Raw genomic sequence first — 17226 nt, forward strand, 5'->3', positions numbered from 1 at the left:
TTCGTTTATTTATGGACTCTGTTCAAAAAAATATTAATGGTATAATTAATAATGTAGTAAAATAGTTTTAAAAGTTTATAGTTTTATTTATATATATTTGGCATCTTCTTTTGAAATTATCAGCTATAAATTTAGTATTATGTTTAAAAGTTTAAAGTTTTATATCATAACTTATATATTTATCTCAAAAATTCTTAACATTTTTTAATTTTTTAATTTGGACCCTGTTCGACCGCTCCACTTGCACATGCCGTTAGACGGCCCTGCTAAAAGCTCTCTGTTTTTAATAAAAGGTGTATTCAGTATGATATTTGAACCATTTGACCTAACCTTGCTCGGTACTACTGGTCATCTTAGAGAAGATATATTTCTTCAAATGATTTAGCAACTTTGAGATTTTACTGTGGCACACAATATTAATAGATTCCAGACAAACTTGGTTCCAGTTCCCAGCAATGTTGCTTGTAAGTTTGAAGCACGCTGACTCGATCATCATGTCAGCTTTAAGCTTCTCATCTCAAGCCAACTAAACTCGCTCCCTCTTCGTCTTTAAGGAAATCCTCACAGGCAAAAGACTTTTGAAGGATAAAAGAGGTATATAAACACGTCTCTTCGGAGGCCGAGATGGTTTAAATGGTTTAAATCGTTTATACAAAAAACTTTTAAAGGATAAAAGAGGTATATTAACAAGTTTCGTGCTCTTAGTCTTTTAGATGATGTATGAATTTTACAGGTGCGAAAAACCTATGTGTTTAGTAAAATGTGTATTCAATATGATACTGGACCTTTTGCCCTGACGACCTTGCTTGGTTCTGGTCATCTCAGAGAAAGAGATATCTTACTTCAAATGATTTAGCAACTTTGATATTTTACTGTGTCTCACAATATTAATAGATTCCGGACAAATTTGGTCTGTCTTTTGTGTTGCTGGAACCTAACCTCAAGACTGATCTACTTTTGGAACAGCAAATCGTAGCTTCAAAACTAACTGTGTTTTAACTTTTAACTGGAGTAATTAAAGTTGAATTATATACCGGAAAGTAATTTTTAATAACAACGTGAAATACACAAAAATACAAAGAAGAAACATGTGGTGATTACAGAACTAATAAACACATTTTTGAACCTCTAAAATTAATACATCAACCGACCATCAGACAAATAGAAAAATCAGCGCACGAGAATAGATTGTAGAATTTGCTAGCAGTAAGAATTAAAACGTTACAAAAAATTTGTGATTAACCAAAAGTAAGTTGAAAATCAATTATAACACTCTTATCATATATTGACCAAATCAATTATATTATTACTAATTTTTAAACATTTTAAAAAATAATTAATCGTAAATATCATCCGTAAGTATATAATGTATAGATTTATTTTAAAGCTAACTACGTATTTTGTCTGCACATGCATACATAAACGTTTTATAGCTACTTATTAATACATGCATCTAAAAAAATATTATGATAAATTATTCTTTATATTTTTTTTTTGAAATTTCTTTACATATTATAATTTTTTGAAAATTTATTTATACACTATATATGTTCATTATATAAAAATAAATCTTAAAAATCACTTAATATTTGTTTGATCATAAAAATTAAGAATCTTATTTGATTAATGTTTAGTCATGTGTTTTTCTGTTTAATTATCGTTTTATTTAAAATATAGATTACACAAAACTGTTTAAAAATAACAAAGAAGATCCTTGTAACGTATATCCTTGAGCCTCGGGGACCCATATTTGACTATTTTAGGAGACTATAACCAACCAATAGTTCATTGACACGTCACAAACACATGCCATGTAAATACGAAAAAAACTAAAGAAGCTTGCGGTTTGTCACTAATCTTTTTTTTTATTTAACTTTTTCCGATAACCTAAAGCAAAAAAAAGGAAGCACCTTTATCATTCTGTTCTGTAAATGTAATCGCCAGAAGAAATTATTTTTTGATTTCGGATTCCTCCTCTTCATTCTTCTCCTTTAACAACAAAAACTCTTTTTCATTTTCCCGCACTTTCTCATCCAAAAGGAAAGGAAGTAGCTTTCTCCCTCCCCCGGAGAATGAGGTGGGAAAGGGTCCGACAACAACAATTGGGTCTCGGTGAGTCTTCTTCTTCTTCCGGGCCCGGGAAGAGGTGGGGACATACTTGTAACGCCGTTAAAGGAGGTACCTTTCTCTACGTTTTCGGTGGCTACGGCTCGGATAATCGCCAAACCAATCAAGTCCATGTCTTCGACGCTGGTTAGTCTCTCTTCTTGTCGGAACCTATCTATGTTGTTTTGTTCTGTCAATAAGAGGGAACTTTGTTCAGCCCTGCCTGCATGTTGTTCTTCATTGTATGCACAAAATAATCTACAGTAGAAAGTTTTGTCCTTTTTAATCCATTACATTGTATCTTACTTGATTGATTACAGTCTGACCCTTTTGGTATTAATATGATTTAGAGTTGGTCTATTGTGTTTTATTTATTTGATCTCACTGTGTTGATGCAGCAAAGCAGATATGGACTCAGCCGATGGTCAGTGGCACGCCTCCTCCTCCTAGGGACAGTCACAGCTGTACAACAGTCGGCGACAACCTTATTGTGTTTGGTGGTACTGATGGAATCAAATCTCTCAATGATTTGTACATTCTTGACACTTGTAAGCTTCTTTTTATGTGTGATAATTTCTTAGTTTCTACTTCTTCCTGTTTTAAGAAGTTAATTCTGAATTGGGTTTGTTTGTTTCCATTTGTGGTTAATAGCTTCACATACTTGGAAGTGTCAGAGTGTTAGGGGTGAAGGACCTGCGCCAAGAGAAGGTCATAGCGCAACACTCGTTGGTAAAAGGCTTTTTGTTTTTGGTGGCTGTGGGAAATCTCCTCATGTTAATGACGAAATCTATTATAATGACCTTTACATACTTAACACAGGTAATCTATATTCCATAGCGTCATCATCTCCAATGCGTTGATTATACATCTTTAGTAGTAAGTAAAGGGGGCTTTACGCTTGTGTAGAGACTTATGTGTGGAAACGTGCTGCTACGATTGGATGTCCACCATCTGCGCGAGATAGCCACACTTGCTCATCGTGGAAGAACAAAATCCTTGTCATAGGTGGTGAAGATGGTCACGACTATTATCTGTCTGATGTTCATATCCTTGATACAGGTTCCTAAAATTCCATCTTCTTTTTCAACCTTACGAGTCTAGTATGTATGTCTTCTATCTGAAAAGGTTAATGTGAGTTTCATTTTGACTTGTTAGATACATTCATATGGAAGGAGCTGGATACTTCGGGGCAGTTACTGACACCTCGAGCTGGTCATGTTACTGTTTCACTTGGGAGGAACTTGTATGTGTTTGGAGGGTTTACGGATGCTCAGAATCTTTACGATGATCTCTATGTGCTTGATCTTGGTACGTTTAAAACTGAGACGATCATTTGATACCAGTCTTTGTGAGGCAGATTGGCTTCTGTGTCTTGGAGCTCGATAGCATAATCACATTGTTTTTTTTTGTGCTCACGTGTAGATACGTGTGTATGGTCAAAGGTTCTCACCATAGGAGAAGGTCCGTCTGCGAGGTTCTCTTCTGCAGGGGCTTGTTTAGATCCTCACAAATCCGGATTTCTTGTCTTTCTTGGTGGCTGCAATAAAAATCTTGAGGCACTGGATGATATGTTCTACTTACACACAGGTCTCCACTGATCTCTCTTCTCTCTCTCTTCAAAATTGCTAGTTGGTCATTTCCTTTCTAATCGTTTTTTAACATTTTTTGTTTAAATAGGACTTGGATATGATGCAAGGCTTGATCAAAATGTAGGGAGCATGTCTCTAAAGAAGCAACTGAAGTTGAAATGCCAAGAACAAACTCACGCTAGTTCCTTTGGAATCAATATGGATCATCAAGGTGTCTTTAATAAGCAAACTAGTCAATGTTAGATTGAAAAATTTATGTCTGTAGCAGGATATCACCATCCGGATTATGATTTGCTTTTATTGCAGGAAGAGGGAGTTTTGGGTTGAACAATGGCCAATTTGATCAGGGAAAAATGATGTTCCAAGCCAAGGTAACCGAGAGGTTCCCTGTTGGTTACAGTATAGAAACAATGATAGGTGGGAAAGTGCTTCGTGGCGTTTTGTTTTCAACCAAGCAGAGCTCCGCTCTGGCGACTGATCATCAAAGCCTGAGTAGGCGAGTGCTTACATTAGTTTCTTATTTTCGGATTTTTTCTCTTCTGCTGGTTGCATTGTTTTGTGAACAATTTTTGTTTGTTGTTGTACAGAAAGAGGCCAGCTATGTCCAACGGTGACCATGATAACAGTTTAAAGATACCAAAAAGTTTGAGCAAGGATCAAACTGATGCTACCGAATCCAAAGATTCTCCATCAATGGGAATGGAGGGTGGTGGTGGTAGTGGTCTCATCAGCAACCCTCTGGATGTTAACATAAACACAGTGGAAGTGGCAGTGGCACCTCAGCTTGATGTGGTAATTTTAATAATAATATATCCGCAAAAACGCTTCTTTATGCAATTTCCTTATGGGAAAAAATCTGTTGTGTGTTGTAGGGGGGCAATGTGAATACAGCAGCAGCTCAATCTTCATCAGTTCCTGAGACAGAGGAAGCTTCTTTAGAATCTAGAAATGCGGTGTCGATTGATGTTGGAGCTACTAATAAGACCGGACCTGGAGAGTCATCATCATAGCTAACAGAAAAACAAAGGTGATTGAACCACTAGATGACACAACAAGAGGTGAAGCATTTGTGTCTAACTCTGTTCTCTTGAACAACTGATTTGAACAAACTTTTTTTTTGCAGATGAGAGATTCAGCAAGATAGGATGAAGAGAAGGATATGTTTAGTTTTAGAATCTTAAGTTAGGTTTTTGTTGGTGACTTGATGAGGATGATATCAAAAGCTAACTCTGATTAGGTTTTTATTTTTTCTTTTCTTCTGCTTTAATTATTCAACTTTGCAAAGCAATGTAATGCTTCTTCCTCTCACTCACAGTTCAGAACAAAAGAATATTCAAAAGAAATGGGTTACTAATCTGATTAACAGAAGTTTAAGGGGGTTAATACGTAATTCCATAATCGGTTCACAGAAATTGGATACTTTTCTGTAAACCGGTTTGGTTATTGATAATGTTATGGTTTACAAATAAAACCGAAACCAAGTAGTTAAGACAACAGACGCAACTACATCGTTAGGTTTTTCTTTTCCTCTCTTCCTCTCGATTTCCGCCGCGCCGATCGCGCTTCTCTGGAGGGGAACGTTCAGTCTTTTCTCAGAGACACACTCTTTGCCGTTTGAGTTGCCCTAAAACCAATCTCCTTGGAGAACACAAAGGTTGATAATTCACCTTAAATTTCTGAATGTAGTGTTTTTACATCTCTGTTTATTTATTGTGTCAGTATCTTTGGCTTCATTGAATTGGGTATTGCTCGAATCTGAGTTACTTTATGGTTAGTGGGTTTTGCTAAAGTCATTGTCTTTTGGTGTTATAAGGGATTAACGACACTGTCCATCATGTTTTTCAAAGTAGAATGGTATTAGAATGTCCGTGTTTCGTATATGATAACTTGCTTCTCTTGTTTGTCAAGTATTTGGTTTGGGTTGTCTGTTGAGACAGCTTAGTTACATTGTTTTTTTTTTGTCTTCTCATAGATTTTTCTTTTTAGTGTGAATTATAATTACTTATACTAATCTTTAAGTAACGTTTTCCTGGGGCAGTTTTGTGTCTGCAGATTATTTTGAAGGCAATATCTGAGTAAAAAAACAAAGGAATCATGGATACTACTGTTTCATTGGTAGCAGTTCCAGAAACTGGTGTTACACTTCATATAGACCCAACAGAAGAAGAAGAAGATTCACCACCACATGAAAATATGAGTGGTTCCAGTAGAAAAAAATCAAAAAGAAGAAAGAAGAAGAAGAAGAAGAAGAAGATAGAGGAAGCTTTGTGTGAAGAAGAGAAGACGTTGGATGTTTCAGTAAAAAACACCGAGGAAGATCAACTGCATCTACCCAAGAATCCTTTGTCCAACATTACAATGCAAGAAGATTCGTGCCAACAAGCCAAAGATTCATGTGAAAAGCCTGAAGATTCACAGTCAGGTGCTGTTGATATGACTTCTTCTGAGAGAAAGAAGAAACGAAGAAAGAGAAAAAAAGACACTGATATAAATGCGCCGAGGGAAAATGGTGTTGATACCGATTCGGAGGTTGCTACTAAACGCGATGCCAGGCACAGTTCTGAAGCTCAAGGATCGACATTGAATACAGAAGAAAAAATTGTTGAGAGTACTGTGGTAAACGGCTGTCTGAAATCCAAGGATGATACAGTGGATCAACAAGAGGGCGCAGATGCCAAAGCTGATGATACTGTGTCCGAAACTCAGAATCCTAGAGCCAAGAAAAAGAAGAGGAGAAAAACCAAAACAACGGAGGTCTGCGACGCATTAGAAAAGACTCTAGCAACCACCATGGAAAGTGGGCCAGTGGAGTGTATGGAAACTTCTGCTGGTGTACGTGAAGTAAAGACTAAAAAACGGAAGAGAAAGAAGAAGAAAACGTCACATGAAGATATGGAGGTCTGTGATCCATCAGACAATACTTTACTAGCCACCATAGAGAGTGAACCAGTAGAGTGTTCGTTGGATCATCCAAACAAAGAAGGTTTGGAAAATTGTGATAAGAATGCTGGAACAGTTGAAGAAAAGACAGAAGATGAAAATGGTGAACCCAAACAAAAGAGGAGGAAGAAGAAGAAGAAAAAGTCTTGTGAAGATCATGATACTGATGCGAAGAAAGATGATGTTTCTGTACCTAGGAGTGAGGGAGAACTAGAATGTAAGGGGGGAAAGCCTGATACGCATTTGTCAAGTTATGGGGGAAAGATTGATACGCATTTGTCAAGTTCTGTCTTAATACACGATAATATCATGACTCAAGGAGTTGCCTCACAGGAAACTGGAGATCTACCTAGATGCTCATGCAAAGGTCAAAGTACCAGAAAGCTTGTTGTGTTTGATTTGAATGGAATCCTTGCAGATATTGCTCGTGGGCATACAGGTGAATTCGTTCCAGATGGTAAAATATCTTTCAGATCAGGTAAGAAAGAATCAATCTCAATGTGTGGACATTTGTGAGTTCTTACATACTTCTTGACTCTTGAGTAATTTTTCTGTGTTATTCTGTACAGTTTTCAAGAGACCCTTTGTTGATACCTTTCTTGACTTCTGCTTTGAAAGATTTGATGTTGGGATATGGTCTTCTAGACGCATGTAAATATCTTCACCTGATCCAATATTCAAAATGCGTTTTTCTTAATACATGTTAGATTAATCCTTCTACTAACTCTCTCTTTCCGTATACTCTTACAGTGGATTGAATTATATGACAGACATCGTCATGGGAAATCATGCGAAAAATTTACTATTTAGTTTCGTAAGTGATCTCTAAAACATCTATGAGAACTCTTATTGTGGATTGGATTATATGACAAGACATTCTTTCTTCTGTATGTACGTAAACAGGATCAAAATATATGCATTACAACAGACTTCAAAACTCTGGAGAATACTACTAAACCTCTGTTCCTTAAAGATCTAAGAACAGTCTGGGATCGTTTTGGGACATGTCTTAGTTGTGGAAAACGAAAGTACGATGAGTCAAACACTTTGCTTGTCGACGATTCACCGGACAAGGCCTTGTGTAATCCTGTAAGTACTCCAACACTTGCAATCAGAGGCATATGTATTCATTTTCTGCAATCTCACGTTTTTTTGAAACCTTAACATTGGTTTGGTTATTGTTCTTACTCTATTTCAGCCACACACTGGAATCTTTCCTTTCCCGTACCAGTACACAGACCGTGAAGATTGTGCATTGGGTAAGTCTTTTCTCATTTTAAACCTTAGCAGCATCCAAGTTTTGCAACATCAAGCAGAAAGTATTAATGGAGATGCATATTGTTCGTTGACATTATTTCTTATCTTGAGAACAGGACCTGATGGTGAGCTAAGAAAGTACATGGAAAGGTTAGTGGATGCGGAGAACGTTCAGAAGTTTGTGGAGGAGAATCCTATTGGTCAATCTGCAATAACGGAGACGCATGAATCATGGAGTTTCTACTCTAGGGTCATCAAGGCTCATAAAAACTAAAATCAATCCAGGGGATTTTTAACTGAGTAACTCCTCACTGTTTATTTGCTTCTTGAGAGCTCACAACAAGTAAGTGTTTCAAGGTTCATGCAGAGATAGATTTAAGTTAGTTCTGGTGAAATGTTATCTTTAGAAATGTACTTTTAGCTCATCAGACTCTTACTATTCCTGTTAATCTCTGTATTTTTCAACAAAGACTAAGAATCTCTTCAGTTAATGGTTATGCATAATTATTTTCTCCTAATAGTAAGAAACAAAAGAAGCTAATCATGCATAATGGCAGTGGAGCTAGAAAAACTGTCTGATACAAAATTAGATGTGGGGGGAGATAACGTAGAAGAAAAGTCAAACTCTTCCTAGTTGGTGACCTAACCACTAAAGCATGCTTTTCCATTTACAACCATTTTCTTTGTTTATTTAGCATGTGATTCTGTTCTAAAACTTAAATCTTATATTTAATGTCTACCTAAACCAATTTGATTACTGAAATGATAAAAAAAATACATAACTTTAATAATTTTCATTTAATTCACTGAGATAGATTAAATATAAGAAAATCGTTATAGGAAAAAGAAGAAGATAATAATGTGGATATGTGAAGTCTCAAGGAGAGGACAGAAGTCACATGCAGAGGGAGACATCTGAAGAACAGAGTTTTAACAAATCATATCCACTTGCCACAATCTCTCTCTCTCTCTCATCTAACATCATTTATAATTCTATTATTCATCAGAGAAATGTTTTGTATTGTTCTCTGAGCAGAAACAGAGAGGTAAAAAAAACCAGAGTAGCACTTGTCAGAGATTCCTTTGTTCCCTCTGCCTCTTCGTCTTCTTCTTGGCTTCATCAGTTTCTCAGTATCTAAATACTTTCCGTCTTGTTTTCTTGGGTGTTTCTGAGATTCTTTAAAGTACATTTTCTAAATCTTCTTCTACTGTTGGTGGATTCTTACACAAAGACCCTCCTTTGTTCTGTAATAGCCAGAGCTTTTTAGTGTCAATTAGATAGTTCACGACAATACGTTTTGAGTTTCTTTTTTTATTTGTCGTTGATCTGGAACTTAAGCTGGAGAGCAATGGCGTTCACATTGAGTTTTTTTCTGTGCCAATTTTATTGGGATCTAAACTGATAAAAGAAGCTAAATATTTTTTTTTGGAATTATATGAAAATATAGAAGAATGCGTCACTTTCGTTATGGTTACAAAGGTGGTTGCTGTTGATGGAGAAATAACAAAAGAAGTTAAGTACAACACACACACACACACTGTCAAGTTCAGATTCTCTTCCTCACTAAACTTGTTCAACTAATCACATGGCTGCAAAGCTTCTCCATACATTGGCAGATGAAAACTCTGATCTGCAGAAGAAGATTGGATGTATGAATGGGATTTTCCAACTCTTTGATCGCCACCATGTTCGTAAAAGTCTTACTTTAGGTAAATATCATAATAACTCTTTTTAACAAATAATACTTGTGCCCTTCTTAGATCGTGTCTCTTAGTCGTTGACCTGTACGTGGTCATATGCTATAAGCTGTATGTTTCTTTTTCTGCATGTTCTTATCTTCTTAATGCTCCTGTTTCTTCATGAAGAAACTTTCTTTGTGCTTTCTCTGCTGAATTGCTCTAGTTTATGTGTTTGATCTTATGTGCCGTTATTGTTGCAGGTAATGCACATGTCAATAGTATCACCTTTGGACGAGACTCTGCGTTTCAGTTTCAAGACTCCAACGTTATTAATGCTACGAGCGAGAAACTAACAGAATCTTCTTCAAGGGTTTCTTTCTCATCCTCGTCGTGTTCATCATCTTCCCTGTTGTCATCAGAGCTCAACAGAGAAGAAACTCAACCAGAAATATCACCCTATGACCGGGTCATTTACTCAGAATCTCCCACTACTGATCCAGTGATGACCCGAGGAAAAGGTTTTGCTGCGCATATGGGACTTGATCTTAGAGATGTTGTTAGAGACTCTATGTACAGAGAAGTCAGAGGAGGGCTTTCTGAAGTTTGTAGACACAAGAGAAGAGAGGAGGATTCTCCAAGACCTTGTGGTTTCAATGATTCATGCAAGGCTCTAGCCCAACTCAGGACAACATCTCACCGTTGTTACTACAACGAGGTTGACATTAAAGATTCATCTCACAATAAGTTGAAATCCGGGAAGAAGGATGTGAAGGAGTCTCCTAGGCTTTCGCTGGAGAGTATAGACCACGTTGATCTCAAATCAGGTAATGGTAATAAGCTTTCTTCTGAGAGTTTCAGTAGAAGCACTAGCATGAACAAACAGCCACCTAGTGTTGTTGCAAAGCTAATGGGTTTGGAGACATTACCTGGTTCTCCATTGGGGAGAGACAAGATCAAAAACATGTTTGATGGTAACATTGATCCATTCTCAAGGTCACCAAGATGGAGAAGCTCTGAGTTTGTTATGAAACCCTTGTCAAGTTTGAGATTCCCCACTGAGCCAGCTCCATGGAAGCAAACTGATAGAAGAAGAAGCCTTATCAAGCACAAGCCTCTTCTGTCGCAGTCATTGGAGAGAAGGTTTAAAGGTGTTGAGTTTAAGCATTCAGGAAAGGAGGATCTCAGAGCTCTTAATGTGATGATGTTAGAGGCAACGCAGAGAAAAAGTGTGTTTGGTTCTCGAAAGCAACCACAATGCTCAAACTCAAGAGGTCTAGAGAACCAGGTGATGAGGCCACACGCTATGAGAGGACCGATTGTGATTATAAAACCTGCAAGACTTGTTGAGAGATCTGGTATCCCTTCATCATCTCTGATTCCCATTCACAGTCTAAATAGAGAAGAAGGATCTGTGCATGTTAAAAGAAACTCAACTAGTAAGAAGGTGGCAAAAGAACTTAGTACCAGTTCTGTTGATAGCAATTCTAGTAGAAGAAACGTACTGTCTTCTCAGGTTTCCAAAGGAAGCACTCTAAAGAATTCAGAATCTGCAAGTCCAAGATTGCGTCAGGTGAAGAATCATGAGGATGAAAAGTGTTCTCGGCCACCAACCACTTCATCTGATTCAAGCAAGTCAAGAAAGCAAACAAACAGACTACTGGAAGGTTCTACTACTTCTCCTGGTGGTAGGCGTAGACCCAGAGCTCAGATGAGCTTGCAGCAAAATAATGACCAACAATGTAGCACTGAAACAGAAGCCACCATGATAACCAGACAAGCTACTGAAGCAGGTGATGGAAAGAGTCCAACTGTAATAGAGGCAACCAAAGAAAACCAGTGGAATCCAGCTTACAGCTTCTCAGAGACCGCAACTAGCTTTTCACCAGAGATAAACTGGAAGAAGCTTCGGAACGTTGAGCACTTGGTTCAAAAGCTGAAAAGACTAAACTCTAACCACGACGAAACCAGCCAGGACTACATTGCATCGCTATGCGAGAACAACGACCCCACCAACACCGATCAAAGATACATATCCGAGATTCTGTTAGCCTCAGGTCTTCTCCTCAGAGACCTAGGCTCAGAGTTAACAACGTTTCAGCTCCACGCTTCAGGCCATCCTATCAACCCTGAGCTATTCCTGGTTCTCGAGCAAACTAAAGGAAGCAGCAGCAGCAGCAGGAGTAATGAGAAGCTCAACCGCAAACTTGTGTTTGATGCAGTTAATGAAACGCTCTTGAAGAAGTTAGTTTTTGAAGATCCTTGGACGAAGCTATGTAAAGCGATGAAGAGGAAGGTGTTAAGCGCGCAACAGCTATTGAAAGAAGTATGTTCAGAGATAGAAACAGTGAAAAAGCAAGCCGAGAAACGATCAGAGATAGAAGAAGAAGACTTCTTGAAATGTATACTGGATGAAGATGTAGCGACTCGATCTGAGAAATGGACAGACTTTGATGATGATGATGTAGTACCGTGTTTAGTGCTGGACTTAGAGAGGCTTCTCTTCAAGGACTTGGTGAGCGAAGTTGTGCATGGTGAGATTGATTCGGCTGCAGCTGCAAGCAACTTCATGCAGACGACTAGTTAGTGATTTATAAGCTCTGTATTCAAAAGCCATATATATAAATAATACAAAGTCAAATGTCATGAAAACATTACAACTTTGAATATAAAGGATCCGCTTCTAGTTTTGCTGTGTATCTTTAGCATAAAATTTTAACATTTACACCATTTAACCAAAAGAAAAAACTTCAATATAAAGGCTATATACAACTTCGTCGCCGATCAGCTAAATCAACGGTCACGATTAACGCAATTACTAATCAACGGACGTGATCGTCCCGTGACGAATCGGAGTGTACAATAAAAGTGAGGGTTTTTCTCAATCGTTAAGCTGAAACTGAAAGACGTTGGAGTTAGCGACCGCTTGTAGAGATTATCATCTTCCACAGAGAAACCCCAAAAGGTTTGTGAAGTCATTTGCTATCTTTCTCTCGAATCCTCGTTTTGTGTTCTATCTTTGAATTGATTTGGAGCCGACATGTGTTCTGTCTGTGTTTCGTTTCCCTGTCCTGAGTGATGCAGTAATATGGATTCGTTAGGAAATGGGTTATTGAGTTAAAGTTGTGAACTTTGACTTGATTCTTGTAGATACTGACTGCCCCTTGTGGTTCTAGCCGGAACTCAAAAATGTTGGCAACTTCAGATCTATACATGAGTTTTTTGACCTTGTGAACTGATGATCACCAATCTATCTACATTCTGATGTTTTTTTCTCTTTTGATCTTTGTTTGTCTGGAAATTTTGCTAACAGATTGAAGGAAGATGCATTACATGGGTTTGTTTAGTAAAGCTGGAAACATCTTCAGGCAGCCTAGAGCAATGCAGGCCGCCAACGCAATGTTACAGGGCAATCTTTCTTTGACTCCATCCAAACTCTTTGTTGGAGGTTAGACACACAAAAACTTTTATAATAATAATCAAAACTCACTCTTTGATTGTCTTACTATTAATCACATTCCTGTTATTATATTCTCTGGTTCTTTTGCAGGTCTCTCACCAACTACTGATGTAGATATCTTGAAACAAGTTTTTGGCAAATTTGGCAAAATCGTTGATGGTATAGTAGCTATCTTTTCATTTTTGCAGCTGATTCGTTTCTCCATTGGTTTGTTTGTCTTCCTCTTTGCTGACAAGTATGTACTTTTTGTTTGTCACAGTGGTAGTGGTTTCAGACCGTGAAACTGGTGTATCGAAGGGGTTTGGTTTCGTAACATATGATTCCATCGATGCTGCTAATAAGGCAATGCAACAGATGAATGATCAGGTGACACCAGTTTTTTCCAGTTTCTGTTGGTTACTAAATATCAATGTCTTGAATCTAAATTTCTTTCTCGCGTTGTGAAGCTACATAAGTTTCTTGTACACTAGTTTGTGTCTTATGTTTAGTATAGTGCCTTGGTGTGCTTCAGACACTGATGCGTTTGTTCATTCTTTGCTTTGGTTGACAAAAAAACTTGACATTTTATAGAGTTTCTTGCTTGAACAGGAACTTGATGGGCGAATAATTGGAGTGAACCCGGCTGATTCAGGAGGCGGTGGAGGTGGTTTTGGAAGAAGGGGAGGCTATGGTGGTGGCCGTGGTGGATTCGGTCGAGGTGGGTTTGGACGTGGTGGATTCGGACGTGGTGGCTATAACTTTGTTCGTTAACTTGGTGGTATCTAGGAATGCATTCCACCGAGATTGATTAGTCTGCTTGTTTGAATTTTCTCTTTCACAGAGAAGAGACCAATATTTTTGTTATAACGTTCACTGAAGCTTTGAATAAACAGATGAAACAACAGCTATAGTTGCCAAACAAATGTATCGGTTCAGTGGAATTTCACACTTCAAAGGAGAATACAAAATTTGAGATATGAATAATGAGTTAAGATCAATGGAACTGATCAGTTTTGGTCCAACAAGTTTATGAGAGGTTCTAAATATGTCTGGTTCAACCATCAAGTACTATTTATTTGTTCTTTTCTAAAATAAAACTTGTCACAATTCTTTCATTTTCATAAAAGCAATTAACTTCATAAGCGAGTTTCCATTTCGAGCATTTATTTGCTAAAATAAAAAGGAAGACAGAATATTCATATATTCTTTTTTCTCATTCGTCAAACTAACTGGAAAAGCATACGGAAGGAGATTCATATAACAGGACAAAATCTTTTTATGAAATAAAATAAAATCTTAACGAGAGTATACATATTTTTGGAAAAAGAGAGTACAAACTCGAATGTTTATGTTTTAAAATACAGAAAGGTAAGATTTAGATATTAGATAACTATAGACATTCTAAATTGGATATTGTAGTCAAGGCCTGATTTTCAAAATATAAGTATATGTATCTAAATTTCCCCTTCTTTTAATGTCTTGAAAAAAGAAAAAAAAGTTGATATAATCTTCAAAAGTAAAATTGAAGGATCATAGATTGTGTACAGCACTTTGCATGTATCCAAATCAAGGTGAGTCGATTCCTATGCGACATATGCGACTCTGTTTAATCGTAGTAAGATTCACCTGTGTATAGTAGTATACCAATAACAATGAGAATTACTATTAATTTTATTCAGGTATGTCGTAGTAAGTAAGATCTTGTACCTTGTGTCCAAACAGCTCACGGATGTTGCCAATTTCGTATAAAATCATTGTTGGTCTGTTTAGGAAGCAAAACCAGAGAGAATCATCAACGGAAGATACACGTTTGAGAGACTCTGACCGCTCCTACCTGCCACCAGCTTACGACATGTTTTGTCAAAGAATATACTCAAGTTATAGTTATTCTTATATTCGTATTTATCCGGAAGAGTTCCTTGGATAAACAAAGTTCAACCTACGCTCGCTAAGGAACAATTCGCTACCTACTCTTTCATCGACCAGGATGGATGGCTCTCTAATATCCCAAAATGGGTTCTTAGTCAATATTTAAATATTAAAATTAAGTTCATGTCAAAAAAACACCTAATTTTAGTCTCCAATGGTAGTTTCTTAGATTAAGGGTTCTTAAAAAAATTTATTAAACATTGTGTTGTTGAAGATAAAATTTATAACTAATCATATATGAATAATGAGTTAAGCTGAATGGAACTAATCAGTGTAGAGAGGTTTTTTAGTCCAAGGAGTTTATGAGAGGTTCAAAACTGAAGATAAGCCAATCTGCTTGTGCTGCAACAGCTTCACGAAGCTGAACTCCAGCATAGCATATGAACAAGTCCGCCCCACCAGGTTGACGTGCCTGCAAGTGAGTGAATAGTTTAGTTTGTTTGCTCATCTGAGATCGATCTCTTTGTTATATGTTAAAAAAAAAAAAAAAGCTTACTTCGAGATCAGTAGCTCCGTCTCCAATCATGGCCATAGTCTTGTAGAGACGACCCTGAAAAGAACCAAAAGTCTCATATTGATATTCAACAGGAGATATTGAGTTTACAAAGTTTGATGAACCTTTCGTATTTGCTGCACTGCCTTGGCTTTGCCTCCACTTCTTGAAGTAGGTTCCTTGTCATCAAAGCCCACAAACTCACCGGATTTTCCAAATAGAAGATTGTTGGCAAAGATGTTCTCCCGAGGGATGCCAAGAATCGACGCTACAGGCTACAGACAGAAAAGATACTTTATCACCACTATTCTAGTAGTCTCTGCCCATAATAAAGAAGACAGAAGAAACAAGTGAAATGGATAGAGAGTACATTGATCATCTGTCGAAAGCCTCCAGATATCAAATAGACATCAATTTTATTGGCTCTGAGCTTCTTGACCAACTCTTCAATGCCAGGGGATAGCCTACACAAACCACACTAAAATGAAACATTCCAGAAAGTAACGTGAACATGGATTGTTCCCACTAAGCAGAGAATCAAGCAAATTGGTTGTTAACCTCTGCTTGGTCAGTGGATCAGTACTAAAAGACCCATTCTATCAACAAATGCAAGGAGGTAGACAAAATCAGAGTACCTCGGGGGTGTCTTTTGGAGATATTCATCAACTTTGGAAAGACAAGGCTTGAACAAAGAAAGTCTTGCGGCTAAAGCTTCTTCAAATGGAACAGATCCACCCATTGCTCTAAGATAGCAATCAGTACTGAGTAAGTAGTATGGACAAAGGTCAAAAAATATCAAGAGCGCTCTATCTAGTATTATAAATTATTTCCACAAACCTGGCAGTCCATTCAGCAACAGCCTTTCCAGCTCCACAGAACTCAGCAAGTTCATCAATACCTTCATCCACACAAACCGTGCTATCCACATCGAAGCACACAGCTTCAACATTTCTCCAAATATCGAGAACCTCTAAGCAATCCATAACAAGAAAATTCAAAAGCTTTAAACAATTGCACAACTATGTAACCAGATGTTGTTACTCTCTAAACCCAAAGTAAAAAGTAGTAACCTTTAGAAGGAAAAGTGTTGCCTTCACGCCCCAAAGCTGATAGCTCCTGCGGCTGAACAGAAGCAGTCACTGGACGGAGCAATCTGGAATGATGGTTCATGATCGAGACACTGCCTCTTCTACAAGGATATCTCCTTAACGATAAATCAGCAGAAAAAGATGAGAGCTTTCTACAGGGAAGTTGAACAGGAATAATCCTTGAAGTAATGAACGCTTCCATTAAACTTGAAGCTGCAAACCACCAAAAAAAAAAAAAAACACAACAGTTCAATTGTCTAAGATCAGAAACCAAGAAGACATTTTTTTCTGATTCAGCACGAAAAGACCAGGTGGAAATCTAACAGAACATCACACTCTAACTCATTATACACCAAACTCATAGAGATCTTCATCAACAAAAGCGAGACGTAGAAGAGCTAAAATGTGTGCAGATTTTAACATGATTCCATGTGCGATCTACAGTAGAGATTGAGGATGAGATCAGAGATCTTCACCGAAAGGAGGAGGAAGAAGAAGAGACAAGAAAAGCTGCCAAACCGGAAAAATCGCCGGCGGTAGTAGTAGATTGGTTAAAAAAAGTAACTGAGAAAGAGTGTTTTGGTTGGTGTAATAAGAACCGACAGAATGACAATTTTACCCCTAAATTAATTAAGAGTGAACTTTTTAAATGACACTTTTATCCTCTATTATATAAATACTTTTTTGGATGGCAAGTAACTAATTCCG

General features: G+C 37.4%; 5 protein-coding genes across 11 annotated transcripts; 4 read left to right on the plus strand and 1 right to left on the minus strand.

The window, feature by feature from the left end:
* Positions 1-1863: 1863 nt before the first annotated feature.
* LOC108820662 (tip elongation aberrant protein 1-like) lies at positions 1864-5063 on the plus strand. Of its 2 annotated transcripts, none has more exons than XM_018593656.2 (11): positions 1864-2253; positions 2505-2654; positions 2758-2925; positions 3013-3165; positions 3262-3414; positions 3529-3693; positions 3784-3906; positions 4002-4191; positions 4283-4487; positions 4568-4753; positions 4819-5063. In XM_018593656.2, exons 1-10 carry the CDS (start codon positions 2073-2075, stop codon positions 4703-4705), a joined length of 1626 nt encoding a protein of 541 aa, XP_018449158.1. In that variant the 5' UTR covers positions 1864-2072; the 3' UTR covers positions 4706-4753; positions 4819-5063. The 2 variants fall into 2 exon arrangements, with proteins under 2 accessions (XP_018449158.1, XP_018449159.1); XM_018593657.2 differs by having other exon boundaries at positions 4568-4722.
* A 132-nt stretch (positions 5064-5195) lies between these two features.
* Positions 5196-9260, plus strand: LOC108820661 (uncharacterized). 3 transcript variants are annotated; one of them, XR_008937937.1, is made up of 8 exons: positions 5196-5349; positions 5734-7113; positions 7205-7286; positions 7386-7449; positions 7539-7724; positions 7834-7894; positions 8009-8235; positions 8733-9260. XR_008937937.1 is itself a non-coding variant. In XM_018593654.2 (7 exons), the coding sequence occupies exons 2-7, from the start codon at positions 5790-5792 to the stop codon at positions 8164-8166; spliced, it is 1875 nt and encodes a 624-aa protein (XP_018449156.1). In that variant the 5' UTR covers positions 5196-5349; positions 5734-5789; the 3' UTR covers positions 8167-8410. The 3 variants fall into 3 exon arrangements, 2 of the variants coding, with proteins under 2 accessions (XP_018449156.1, XP_018449157.1); XM_018593654.2 differs by lacking the exon at positions 8733-9260 and having other exon boundaries at positions 8009-8410; XM_018593655.2 differs by lacking the exon at positions 8733-9260 and having other exon boundaries at positions 5214-5349; positions 5748-7113; positions 8009-8410.
* An 80-nt stretch (positions 9261-9340) lies between these two features.
* LOC108820658 (protein LONGIFOLIA 1-like) lies at positions 9341-12258 on the plus strand. Its single transcript, XM_018593649.2, has 2 exons — positions 9341-9602; positions 9833-12258. Exons 1-2 carry the CDS (start codon positions 9479-9481, stop codon positions 12154-12156), a joined length of 2448 nt encoding a protein of 815 aa, XP_018449151.1. The 5' UTR covers positions 9341-9478; the 3' UTR covers positions 12157-12258.
* A 123-nt stretch (positions 12259-12381) lies between these two features.
* Positions 12382-13985, plus strand: LOC108820795 (glycine-rich RNA-binding protein 6, mitochondrial-like). Of its 2 annotated transcripts, none has more exons than XM_018593799.2 (5): positions 12382-12534; positions 12883-13017; positions 13120-13188; positions 13289-13395; positions 13618-13985. In XM_018593799.2, exons 2-5 carry the CDS (start codon positions 12894-12896, stop codon positions 13777-13779), a joined length of 462 nt encoding a protein of 153 aa, XP_018449301.1. In that variant the 5' UTR covers positions 12382-12534; positions 12883-12893; the 3' UTR covers positions 13780-13985. The 2 variants fall into 2 exon arrangements, with proteins under 2 accessions (XP_018449301.1, XP_056848703.1); XM_056992723.1 differs by lacking the exon at positions 12382-12534 and adding an exon at positions 12737-12760.
* Positions 13986-15079: 1094 nt separating this feature from the next.
* On the minus strand, positions 15080-17154 carry LOC108820667 (phosphoserine phosphatase, chloroplastic-like). Of its 3 annotated transcripts, none has more exons than XM_018593664.2 (8): positions 16995-17154; positions 16501-16731; positions 16268-16400; positions 16066-16191; positions 15801-15894; positions 15556-15705; positions 15434-15487; positions 15080-15349 (listed from the first exon to the last, which is right to left on the minus strand). In XM_018593664.2, the coding sequence occupies exons 2-8, from the start codon at positions 16718-16720 to the stop codon at positions 15224-15226; spliced, it is 903 nt and encodes a 300-aa protein (XP_018449166.1). In that variant the 5' UTR covers positions 16721-16731; positions 16995-17154; the 3' UTR covers positions 15080-15223. The 3 variants fall into 3 exon arrangements, with proteins under 3 accessions (XP_018449166.1, XP_056849034.1, XP_056849035.1); XM_056993054.1 differs by lacking the exon at positions 16995-17154 and adding an exon at positions 16843-16956; XM_056993055.1 differs by lacking the exon at positions 16995-17154 and adding an exon at positions 16843-16864 and having other exon boundaries at positions 16066-16173.
* Positions 17155-17226: the final 72 nt, after the last annotated feature.

Source organism: Raphanus sativus, chromosome 8 (genome assembly GCF_000801105.2).
Source record: "Raphanus sativus cultivar WK10039 chromosome 8, ASM80110v3, whole genome shotgun sequence".
Lineage (NCBI taxonomy): Eukaryota > Viridiplantae > Streptophyta > Magnoliopsida > Brassicales > Brassicaceae > Raphanus > Raphanus sativus.